At 40.0% G+C, this 12,912-nt stretch overlaps 1 protein-coding gene across 3 annotated transcripts in view; it reads right to left on the reverse strand.

The window, feature by feature from the left end:
* cnksr2a (connector enhancer of kinase suppressor of Ras 2a) overlaps nt 1-12,912 on the reverse strand; it is a 75,928-nt gene that overhangs the window by 18,999 nt on the left and 44,017 nt on the right. For 2 of the 3 annotated variants that reach the window (XM_074622180.1, XM_074622179.1), the window contains exons 15-23: nt 11,601-11,776; nt 10,784-10,857; nt 10,597-10,668; nt 9,198-9,265; nt 8,966-9,063; nt 8,177-8,392; nt 6,354-6,495; nt 4,755-4,982; nt 3,904-4,091 (exon numbers count right to left, since the gene is read on the reverse strand). In XM_074622180.1, the coding sequence (XP_074478281.1) occupies nt 3,904-4,091; nt 4,755-4,982; nt 6,354-6,495; nt 8,177-8,392; nt 8,966-9,063; nt 9,198-9,265; nt 10,597-10,668; nt 10,784-10,857; nt 11,601-11,776 (1,262 nt within the window). The remainder of the gene's footprint in view (nt 1-3,903; nt 4,092-4,754; nt 4,983-6,353; nt 6,496-8,176; nt 8,393-8,965; nt 9,064-9,197; nt 9,266-10,596; nt 10,669-10,783; nt 10,858-11,600; nt 11,777-12,912) is intronic. The other variant, XM_074622182.1, reaches the window with a different exon arrangement.

Below are 12,912 nucleotides of genomic sequence, written 5' to 3' on the forward strand. Positions count from 1 at the left end.
AGAGACCATCCATTTGTTCTTAGTAGATCACCTGTTACTACAACTACTCTAATGCAAAATTTTAAGTGAGGAGGCCGTCATAAAGAGTTTATAAGTTGTAACAAATGACATTAATAATGATTAATCCTTTATCAATGTTTTTTTTTTAGATATGAGCCATCGATAAGAACAATATTTGGGTTTGGGATTATCAAAATAGACTAACTGATTAGTCGGCTTATTAGTTCAGCTGTAGTTTAATTTATAACAAAGCATCATATTGTATAAACTCTTTGTATGTATTGTGTGCAAAAATTATAATTTATTAAGTAACTAAAGGCCTTTAGACACCGGGGTGTTTATCTGTGCGATTGATTTGCATGCCAACATATTTTTAAAACTGTTGTTTTTGTCATGATAACGTTCACACAGAATGAGAATAGTACGCGCCGAAAATGTGATGACATTTTTTTCACAACAAGGTTGATTTTTCGGAGCTTTCGCACCGCAAATAAAGGCATCAACCAATGAGGTTGTGCAGAACGCGTTGAGTTGCACCCATATTTATGAAACAACAACACGGAGGCTCCGTAGTCCGAACCAAGATGCAAACTTTATTACTCCTTTCAGCCTTGACAAATCCAGCACCGACCAGATCCACTGCTTCCGTTTTTACCTTTCACAATAAAAGCCCTAGACACATAATATTCACAGGCTAGTATTTCGCGTTTTTGTGTTGTTTATTCATCACAACACTAATATATCACACATAAAGGGCTTTACATGGCAAAAAAAGCGATTTAATTTCATTCGGAACAAGATTGATTTTTCTGAGCTTTCGCACCACGAAAAAAGGCAACCAATCACGTTGTACGGAATGGATATATTCAAAATGTACACTATATTGTAGTCTATGAGTTGTGCCTATACTTACAACACAAAGGATCTATAGTCCGAACCAAGAAGGCAAAATGTATTACTCCTTTCAAACTTGACAAATTGCAGCCCAGACCAGACCCACTCTTTCTGTTCTTACCTTTCACACTTAAAGCCCTAGACATATGCACTGTGTAAAGGATTACCGGAGGCAAATTCACTCAGAGCTTTCTCTAAAAGTAAACTCAATAAAATAGCTTACAGTAGTTTATTAACTCAGACAGACGCTGCTCTGGGTCAATAGGATCCCAGTTTTGATCTCTGCCTGCGCAAATCTATTTGAACCTTTTATTGAACAAGCGTTGCAACTATCGAAAATAGTTTTGAAGCAAAATATTCGCAGGTGAGTATTTCACATTTTCGTGCTGTATATTCGTCACGCTCCCGTGTATAAAGGCCTTAAAGCTATAAATGTAGTGAAGTAAAAATAATTATATTTCCTTCTGAAATGTAGTGGAGTAGAAGCAAAAAGAAAAGACTTAAAGGTAAAGTACAAGTACCTCAAATCAGAACTTAAGTGCAGTACTTGAGTGAATGTACTTACGTTCCACCACGACTGATTGAAGCTCGTTTCGGTTCAATTTTGAAACATAAAAGATATACAGAGAAAATACGCCTTTGTTGTTTCCACAGCAACCACTGCGGATAAGCCGCTGCTGCCTGAACACACAGACACAACCCGATACCCACCAGGGTCACATGGAAGACGTTGGCGTCTACTGTAAGCTCTCATTATTTGACATCACGGTACGTTTCATCCAAACTCCCCCCTTAAAACAACTTGGTGTATTCCTTTAAGAGACGCCAGACAGGGAACAAACATGTAAGCCTCCTCCACCCAACCTGCAACCAGCAGACACGTGCAGCCAAAGCCACAGACTCCTTACAAAATAAACTACTGTAGCTACACGCACAAGCGACAAACCCCCCCACCCTCGCACTCGCCAACCATTCCCGCCCACGTACACGCAAGAAGCAACAAAGATACAGACTCTCTGTAGAGACAAAAAAGAAAACAGCCACAACACAGGCACCCAGCCCAGAGACAGAACCGCTGCTCGTATAGCATAAAGCCACAGATGGCTGCTTGACAAAGCTCTCAAACCAAACCGAGGAGACAGACTGAGACAGATGACAGCACTGGAACTAACAAGACAGAGACAGTGTGTATATATGTGTGCATATGTGTACATCAGGGTCAGAAAATCAGGGTGTGTTACAGCTAAAAATGCACATTGAAGTGTCCCTCCACAAAATAAAAGTTTTCACTTCACCCTGCTCACATTAAATGTGGTTATGTGCATCTGTGTGTGAATATAGGCCAAGAAAAACACACTATGACAAAGGTAGTTCTTTCAGTTCACACTGGATAACAAAAAGAAAAATAGATTTTCATCAGAAAATGACGAGATTCAAGTTGTGAGTTGTATCAGAAAAATGCCAACCTCACACAAACTAAAGCATTCAAAAGAAAACTTCACAACTGAAGGGGTGAAAGAACGGCTTGTGAACAAAGAACGGGGGATTATTGCATCATTTTTCTTCTGCAAGGATTGCAGCAGAGCAGTGGGATATCAGATATGAGTGAGATATGAGGTGTGTTGCAATTTAAAGTTAAAATCCTTAAGATCTTCATGAAATAGACTCCTATTTAGACACTGAATGTTTTTTTAATGTTCAGTAATGCCTCCACACACAGAAGAGATTCACAGGAAACGATGCAGCGTTGTGGTTCGTTTGTCTGCTGCTACTTCACATTAAACGTTTTCAACTGGCGAAACACGGCCTGACTTTTTTGTTTTGTGTAGTGACACCTGAGGGTGAAGCTAAGTACAACCAAACGCTTTAGGCAATCAAAATGATACAATTAACTTTCATGAACTGAAAACACACTGTGAAAGGGTTAAAGTTCTAAGACGAAAACACGGACAACTCCCAGACCGGACAACGCCGTGGTAGCGACCTGTCAATCACAAGGTAGCCCCGCCTTAAAGCATCCCCTGCTTTATGGTCTATATGACTCTAAATGGGACCATTATTTACTAAATGAACATCATGCTGTATTGAAGAAGACTTGAAACTAGAGATTGAGACCATAAACTCATGTTTACAATGTTTACTGAGGTAATAAATCAAGTGCGAAGTAGGCTCATTTTCTCATAGACTTCTATACAATCAGACTTCTTTTTGCAACCAGAGGAGCCCTGCTGGCTGTTAGAAAGAATGCAACTTTATCTGCGTTGGCTTCACTTTTCAGACCTGGAGGTTGCTGAAAAATATGTCTACAGAACAAGACAATGGTGTTTTTCAGCATTTTCAACAACAGATTAGTTTTAAATATTGCAGGAGGTAACTGAACAAGAATACCGTGCCCTGCTGATATGTGGGAAACTACTCCCACTCTGTGCAGCATGAAACCAGATAGCAGTGGCAACCAATTTTGGTGTTTGGCTGCACTGTAAACAGACACACTGAACGCTCTTCTGTTCAACGTATCCTCATACAACGGTTCGTATGATATCTTACAAAAAATATTCTTCCTTTTTTATATGTGGATTACATATAAATTGATTTTGTGGGTTATATACAAATTACAGTGTATTACTTTTTGTAGGTACAGCTATGAACGGTGTATGAGAACAGCCAGTTGTGTTATATTTCTGATAAAGTAGCTGCTGAACAAGTGTTTGCTGTAGTTTTAAACCTCACTTGTTGATACCACCTGCAGCGTGCGTCACCAAATCAACCAGGATGAAAATCTTAAGGATTATAACTTTAATATAAAACAAATCTTAATTGAAAAAATGTTTATTTGAAATTAAAAAAAAATATATATATAACGCCTCAAAAAAGGACTAACAATTTAATTCTTATCTTGGTGTTCCAGCTTTTTTATGTGTGCATGATATCCATATATATGTGTGATTGTATGAGTGCACATTTATGCCTGTATGTTCCCTACACATGCGTCTTTGTATGCGAACCAACCTTCAGCGTGGAGGTCAGGATGCGGAGGCGGTGCAGCCGATCGTTGAGCTGAGGGTCGGCGGCCCGTCGGAGGAACGACTGCCTGCACTCCAACTGGCCTTTGTTGTCCGACCCGCGACCCAGGGGACACACCCCGCCCTGCTCGCACGCACGAAACAGGTCGCCCAGGGAGGCACCCTCGCTGCCGCCTTCAGAGAGAAACACCAAATCGCACACTTAGTGACGATTTAAACCCTCCTTCGCTCTTCCATTCACTGGCGTCACATGATTTGAAGCTAAAGAGCTGTCAATCTGATTAGACTGAGTTATGGCTCAGAGCAACCACTGGAGGACAGCAGCACACACCTCAACACGTTTACTATAATGACTTGTATTATTAATGACGGTAAAGTCTTCTCTCTTTCCCTTCAGCCTCAGGGATGTCCTCTCCACTTTGGCGGTTTTATTTCCTCTGCTTGGCTGATTAAATGAGAATTCACAATTCATTGTTTACTATTTTAGTTTGCCGCTTTTCTTTCTGTACGCCGCAGGGCTCACCTTGGCAACCAGTGCTCCATTGTCTCATTAGCCTCATTAGATGAGTGTATTACTGGAGTGTGTGTTACCCTACTCAATAGTGATTTAAATGGAAATGTGTCTGCCTGAGAGCGTTTTTATTTCTGGCACATACACTGACGTCAACGTCTTCACCTTAAAATAATTTTTTATTCCGTCTCTGGTGGCTGTCATTCAATGTGAGACACATTTTTCTGCTCTCGCCTGACGTCCAACCCGGCCGAGCTATACACGTCTCTCCTCTCGTCCGAGTCCACGTGTTTTCACAGTACATAAATGTTCCTGATTACACTCACCGTTGTGTGTTTGCAGTTCTTCTTTCGCAGGGGGCGCGAGCAGAGTGTGTAGGTTGCTGTCTCGTGGCAGTGTGAAGCTGCGGGGTTTCCCTCCCTGGGTTGCCATAGGAATCAGCCTCTGCATCGCCATGGGCAACGGGACATTCCTCTGCGCAGGGAGAGTGTAAACGGCTCCGGCCATCATCATGCTCCCTCCGCCGGGACCGGGCTCGGCAAAGACGGCGTCCTCTGTAACGCAAAGACGACGAATGACAAACAGTTTACATTTACTGCGCTCTGTTCAATCCAAAATAAACAACAACTAAAAATATTCAATGTTCAACAACTATTTTTACTGACAGTCTGGCAGTGTTCATTTGTCTTATTTCTTGATCATTTTGTGCAGACAACACTTGTAGCAGAGATGTAGTGTGTGTGCTTTGGGATTGTTCTGTCCTTGTTGATGTTACTATGTTCATTTTTGTTGTGTCATTTGTTTGATCTATTAACAGCTAAAGGCTCACTTATTTAAACTGGCATTTGTGTCACATTGTGCTGTCTAGTGTTTGTAATTCTGTATGTTTTTAACATCTGTTTCATTGATTGTTTTTGTTATTGTTTTTACTAGGCTGTCAATGTTAACGTGATAATTACACGTTACTGCAAATTCGTTTTTAACGTCACTAATTTCTTTAATGCATTAACGCAACTTGCGATTTTTAGGTTGTAGCGGCTCAGTTTTAAAGCTAGAGTGAAGATACTGGCATCATAGAAAACCTTTGTTACCAACCGTGTCATACTAGCTAGTCACGAAGAAGGCTCCAAACTTGCGCTAAATTTTGTCTAGGAAAAAATGTCTAGTTTCATGTTTTTTTGTATTAATCTTTATCGCGTTCTATGAAATTTATTATACTAGATAAACACATTATTATATTATATTATTATTATATTATCATTACTATTATTTATGTATTGTGTGTGTTAAATTCCTTATTTTGTGCCTTTAAAACAAGATCATCTCAAGGTTTTTTTTTCCCTCAAATTAAAATTTTAAATTAAAAAAATCAATATTTGGTGCAGAGTTATACAAAAAAATCTTTGTTACTTTATTACTAACAAAACATTTTTAAACATTTAACTATATCTTGTGACAGCTAAATTCTCTATGGAGTGATGCCCTCTTTGAAAAAAGACCATCAATCACGCCAACTGCAAACGTACGACAAACCTGTGCAATACATTTGTCAGTGTCACATATCCACATGTAATTATGTATGTGTAGCTTGCTGCGTTACACTTATCCTCTTTGGCAACTTGAAAACTTGGAATATAACTTTAAAATCTTTTTTATCGTGCAGCGGAGAGAACATTTTGTCCTCCAGATGGTTATACAAGTCTTTGAGGATTCTGGAAACACCTTCAGAGCTGCAGTAAAAGTGCACACAGTATTTCGTTTTTGGAAAATCTGATATTTGGCTCTGTGACCTGAATGAAATGGTGATACATGAGAGGCACAAACTCTGTCACCCTATAATAGTATCAATTCAATCATTCTATATGAAAATGAGATGGTCATCAGCTGGTTGGATCCATGAAGCATCTGGTGTGTTTGTGTGTTACCTAGTGGTCCAGTTTGTAGGTAGTGCAGTCCAGCCTCAGTCAACGGCGTCTCAATCAGGTCCTGCCAGGAACGTCTCTGAGATGAGGACGAGCGGCCCGGGGACCCCGTCTCACTGCTGCCCCCCGCAGGACTGGACCGGTACTACAGGGAACGGGAACGGAGACAAACAAGTATCTGTCAGTAATGATATTCATGAGGACTTTAGTTTTCCTATTGACCAGAGGTTAGACTTAAAAGAGCAAAATCACCCATGTGTCCCCAGTTGATCGTCTAACTCTTCTACTGTTACCTTATTGTTTACTGTACGTATGTGCAAACATCATTAACTGTATGTATTTTATTTGAATATGGACCCCAGGAAGAGTAACTAACGGGGATCCCAATAAACAACAATCCACAGGAAGAGGGCTCATATCTTATTCACAACTGCTTATTAGTAGTAAAACTATATTTGATATAACTGATATTATTCTGATGTGGCTGCTACACTCCACTTCCCATGAAAAACAAGTTAAAAAAACCTGCATATTTGTGTATAATTTGAATGTATTTTAAAAACTCCTTTCTCTCTCTGGATCCGGTGAATTTAAAGAATCATAAATAAATGAAATATTCCTGAATAAATAAGTCCTGGAAAAACATACTGAGAGGCAAATTCACAAAAGGATTGTGCAGTTTTTGCGGACGCTAAACCGGCATCAATATGACAAAAATAATCTGTGTAGTTCTCAAAGCACCCACAAAGGGTGAAATGGACCACTAACTGCTCTGACAAGTTCAGTTAGTGGCAAAACTCATGTGCTATTTGCACGTATTTAAATGAGATAATATGCATACATTTAGCGCAAAATCAGACCCTTTCTATGCAAATGAGCCTCATTGCAAAAACAGTCCACTTCACAAAGATCAGCGCCGAGAGCCGCACGCAGTTACAGTGAAATTATTAGCATCTTCAGAGAGTTGGTGGGAACTGAAGTGCATTTATAAGGAGTGTTCGCTCTAATTCATTTATTTTGGATGCAGTGACAGGATGCAATAACAGTTGTATCGTGAATGAATAAAGCTCCCCTACATGTCATTTTTTAAAATACATGAGACATGAGAAAAAAAATGCCTCAAATGTGTCAAACACTTCTTAAAATAAGAGAACGTAATTAATATTTTTCTCATTAATGATGTATTATTTCAACCACCAGCATATGTTTGCTATGCGGCGCAGGTGCGTGTATGGGCACAATGACAGGAGTTAAATGAGCCCGTATCCAAACTGAGGCTGGTCTATAAAAATAAAAAAAATAAAAAAATCCACTCAGTGTGTCAAAGCACGTTGAGTCCCTGACTCTCTCCCCTCAAGCGCATTTATACTTTGCCACATGGATAATTGCAATCAGACGCAAAAAAAAAGGGTAAATTGCACTCAGCTGCAAAACTTTATGGGCGTGTTTGCGCTGTAATATCATTAGCGCAATATCTTTAGTGAATCGGACCAGAGATGGGGCAGATAGAGGTTGCAAATGATGCGCAAATCATGGTGCTATCAGCGGCCGCAATCTAATTTTTGTGAATTAAGTCTCTTAGACTTTAACGTCATAGACTTGCTAGCAATGGAGCTAAAAATTTACATTTCATCTAATCCAAAATAAGGAGGGTTCATCTCTGGGGACCATGAATGTAAGGCAGCTACATTTTGGCCTGGGGGTGGCGCTACAGGAATGGAAAACGGGGACATACAAAATATTACTGTTAATTGTCCGGGGACCATGAATATTCACAGCAAAATGAATGTAAACCAGGCGTTTGGTTGTTGAGATATGACACGCACCTCTACAGTGTCACATCTGTACTGCACGTCGCTGCTGTTGCTGCCCCCTGGTTTCCTCCCGCTGTGCGTGGTGCCTCCCCCGAGGGGACCGGGGTGGTACTGCGGCTCCGCGGCCACCGCGGGTGGGTCGCCGCAGAGGAAGTCCTCCTGGGAGGAGCGGGAGCGAGACGTCTCCGTGGAAGACAGTCGAGTCCGGCCTTCCAAGTAGGCACTCATCTGGCAGACAAGAGATGACAGAGTGAAAATGTGGCAGACGCCAATTGATCGCCGGGTCTCATTCATTCGATTGTAATATCACACTTGAGAAAAGGATTTCATCTGGCGAAGAGGAAGGGTGATGATTGAATAAGTGTGTGAGTGAGAAAGTAAAAGACAGAAAGACAAAGAAGAAGCAATGAGTGTTTGGACTTGAGAGGAAATGAGTGTTTGTAGAAAAGACCAAAGCCTCTTTATTACAAGGATTTTCAAATATTGTTATCTTCCCTGTGTGTCTTATTGTTTGAAATAAAACTGTGCTGTAATAGCTGCTGTTGCTTTAGCTTTTCATTTAATCCAAGGCTAAAAGATACAAGACATTTAATGTGGAGCAAAGCGGCGCGAGGGCAAATTATAGCATCAATTATACCAAATTTAGCCCCACCACTCCCTGTAGGCTAAATTGGCAATAACTTTAATGGTTAAAATGGACTGCGGAGGAGCACTGAGCGTGATTATTGCCTTCAAGTACAGCGTGTACTTTATATGAGTGTGTAATACAGTCGTGTGTGTGTGTGTGTGTGTGTGACTCACCGATGGAGGCCGTGGGTAGGTATCGTATGGAGGTGGGGGACTGTCCTGTTTGGGGCTGGAGGTGGTGTCATCCTCATGATCACTCTCACTCCAGTAATCTGCAGGAAACCCACACACAGACACTCCATCTCTCTCTCTCTCTACTATACAAGTACAAGTACATAAGGAACAGGAGTATTTGAGTACTTAAAGACACTATCTTTCAGCAACCATCAGCTGAAGGAACCCTCACCCTGCTCCTGGCGTATCCTCTCTCGCTCGGCGTAGCCCACAGCAGCCATGTTGAGACGACTCAGCCACCTAACAGAAGGGAGGAACACCCAGCTACAGTGAATCACGTTTATACTACAATATCACAAAAACATCTGTTTAAAAGAAACAGCTCAACGTTTTTGGGAAATTCACTTATTTGCTTTCTTGCCGAGAGTTAGATGAAAAGATTGATACCACTCATATCTGTCAAGCAAGGAGACGACTAGCTTTGCTTAGTTTAGCGTAAAGACTGGAAACGGGAGGAAACAGCTAACATTGCTCTGTGCAAAGGTGACAAAATCTGTCTACCAGCACCTTTAATGCTACGGCAGCGTAAATATATATATATGGAGCGAGGGGAGGGGGCTAATATTCAGAGAAAAACTCGGAATTTGCGAGATTAAAATTGTAAATTTACGAGAAAAAACTCACAATTTTACGAGAAACGGCTTGAATATTCTCTGAAATTATAAAGCTGTAAATTTGCGAGAAAAAAAATCCGAAATTCTCTGAGATTAAAGTGGTAAATCTTCAGGAAAAAACTCAATTTTATAGGAAAAAACGTAAAAATTCTCTGGAATTAAAGTGGTAAATTTAAGAGAAAAAAACACATTTTTACAAGAAAAACTTGAATATTCTCTGAGATTATAAAGTCATAAATTTGTGAGAAAAAACTCTGAGATTCTGAATACTTGAGGTGCTATTAAAAGACATTGCATATCTCTAAATTGATAGAGTAAAAATGCTTGATTTTGTGTCTGTGTGTAGTCACAGATGGCCTCAACTCAAATGTATTAGTCATTGTCATTAAATTTTTTCCCCCCAGCAACCCAAAAATATAACAGAATAAAGACATTTCCCTCACAAATTAGTGATATTTTCTTTTTCATTTTTTAAGTACATATTTTATACTACTTGTGTATTTTTTGGACATTATGAGCTTTTTCTCTGAATATTACTATTGTATTTACCTACAATGACTTACAAAACAGTAAACATTTTGTTTTTTGCGGGTACTGTTTTCCACTGCAATTCAACCTATTACATGAATTTTGGAAAATATTTTATTATTTTCACTTTGAAACTCAATGAAAACAAGTTAAATTACCTATTTCACATGTTTTAACTGAATCCTTTCCGTAGTAAAGAGATAATTATGTAAATTACAGCAGTTTGGAGAGCCTCTGCACAGGTCGAAACTGCAGCCTCTATGGAAATATATCTTGCAAATTATGTTTTGCATACACATCACTGCCCGATATAAACAGGCCCTTCTTTTCATCATCAAAAAGAAAAACAGGAAGCTGCACTCTTGCCACCCGGCGGCGCGTTTGCCCTTCTATATAACCTTCATCCGTGTTCAGCACACGCTGCTTTACCTGTTCATGTCATCCACTCCATCTGCTGCGAAGTAGAAACTCTTGACCTTGGGGTGACATGCTTTGAAAGCACTAAAGAGACACGGGGAGGGGGAAGAGAGAGTTATTTTTTGCAGGAAAGCATTCATATAGATAGTATAGTATAAACATATGAATATGCAATAGAGCGTTTTCATCATGCACTTACTACTTCTTGCGACATTCACTGGCGCGGTCGATCTTAAACTCTGGAAGACTGACGAAACCCTCGGCCTTCTCATCCTGAACCGGAGGAGAAATGAAAGATATCAGGACAAAGAGAGCTATGAAGATAATGGTTCCTCATTAAAGGACAATGTTAAAGGGAAATTGTGGTTTATTTCAATCTGGCATGTTTCCCATAAACTGAAGTGTTGGAAAAAGTTGACCTAAACTCACTTATAATCACAAATGTTAACGTCATGGTGGTGACAGATAAAAAGTCAGGGGATCACCAAAGGATTCATCCTGTGGGCATCTTGGATATTTATAACAGATTTTATGGCGATCCGTTTAATAGTTGCGGAGATATCTCACTCTGAACCGACGTGATTCCAGACCTTCGCCTCTAGCATGGCGAAAAAAAACCTCAAAGTTTGACTTTGAAACATTTCAAAGACTTGAGAGAATTTATACTTCACAAAAATGTAAGCTGAAATATATTTTGCCTACGAGCACTCCAAGACAAAACCATCCTGATTTATCCTTCAGCTGTAATATTCGAGCAAAGCAGCTTGACTTCAGGGTAAATTCTGCACAGCGTGTCTCCCGTTTGTCTTTGTCACACAGCGCCAACATAACTATTTCAAAAACTTGCATAGCTCCTATTAAGTTACAGCTAGCACAGATTATGACAGATTTCATCATTGCCTCTTTGTTTCAGATCTTAAACACAATGAAATATGTTACGCTTTTTGGTAAACTGACACTGGAAAAATAATTTAGCATCAATAGAATTTAAGATAAGAGGCTGGGAAAGGACTTACCTCCTCGTTGATGTACCAGTACAGGCAGTTGTCCTTCAGAACAAACCAGTACTTCTTCCATTTCTGAGAGAAGTAACCCTTTGCATCCCTCTTTCTCCACAGCCAGCCCTCGCAGTCTCCTCTTCCCAGCGCCTTGCAGGAAACGCGCCTCCGACTCAGGGAGGCCAAACTTCGTCCTGGAACAACACGGAGGAAAATAAAAGCAGAAAACTGAAAGAGTTGAAAGCAAAAAAACAGGTGCTTGTAAGTTCCTGGACTTGACGGAACGCTGCTGCACTGCAGTAAAGTAAGAGGTGTTTAATAAAAATTGCCTTTTGCTTCTGGCATGAAAGGACCTGAAACATTTTTCACAACAGGCTCCCTCATTAGAGATTACCGGGGAAACTTGGCTCCCAGTCGAGGCGGCTGCCGAGAAACTTTTATTGTGCTGTATCAAACGTCTTACGACTTTGAAGGGGGGAATGCAATTCAATATTCCATTTATTTCTGCGGCAGAGGAAAGTGCAGCGTAGAGTAAATCTCTAAAGGAAACAACTCTCTTCCACACAAGGAAACTAGGAGCTCAAACACGTAGTGTGAAAAAGGTTTTGAAGTCTAGAGAGACTCTGCAGATAATTAATAAGTTATATTCTCTGATATAGAGGAAACTATACATCCTGAAAATGTAATAAAGTAACTTTTAGTTTAAATTTTTCTGTGCAGCAGCTCCACATTAAAGGCCAGATACCATCACCAATTTAATTTCTGCTTTTAGGAAAGACTCAAAAAAGAAGATTGCCTCAGCCACGGACCTAAAGGAGAGACTAATATTCCATTACATATTTGATAAGGCTGCTACTCAGAGCATTTAAATCAATCTATAAATCATTGCCGTCGCATCCATTTTCAAACTTTGGTTTAATCGTTGTAAACAAACAAAGCTGTCGCCCCGGAAAAAACGTGCAGATGGAGCTAAAGCTTTCGGAGCTTCTCACGACGGCAGATGGTGAAACGAGTGAAGATCCAACATGTTGATCCTTGTTAGTGTGGTGAAAGGAAAGAGAAAAGCTTGGGTCAAAGAGGCAACGAAGCTGGTAGCAGGGAGTTGGAGAGAGGACAGATAGGGAGTAAAGTCATCTCAACAACAGGAAGCAGAGGGATTTAAGGGATTTAACATTTTGATAAACACTTAAAAATGCGATAAAATGTACCAATCATCTCATCTATGGTCTCACAAACTTTCTCTGCATGCATGTGTAAAAATACTACATATTACACTTTAAATGCTCTACAAAGAAATTATGTTTTCATCTGTACAGTAACATAAAGAGAT

This window comes from Sebastes fasciatus, chromosome 21 (assembly GCF_043250625.1).
Source record: "Sebastes fasciatus isolate fSebFas1 chromosome 21, fSebFas1.pri, whole genome shotgun sequence".
Classification (NCBI taxonomy): Eukaryota; Metazoa; Chordata; class Actinopteri; order Perciformes; family Sebastidae; genus Sebastes; species Sebastes fasciatus.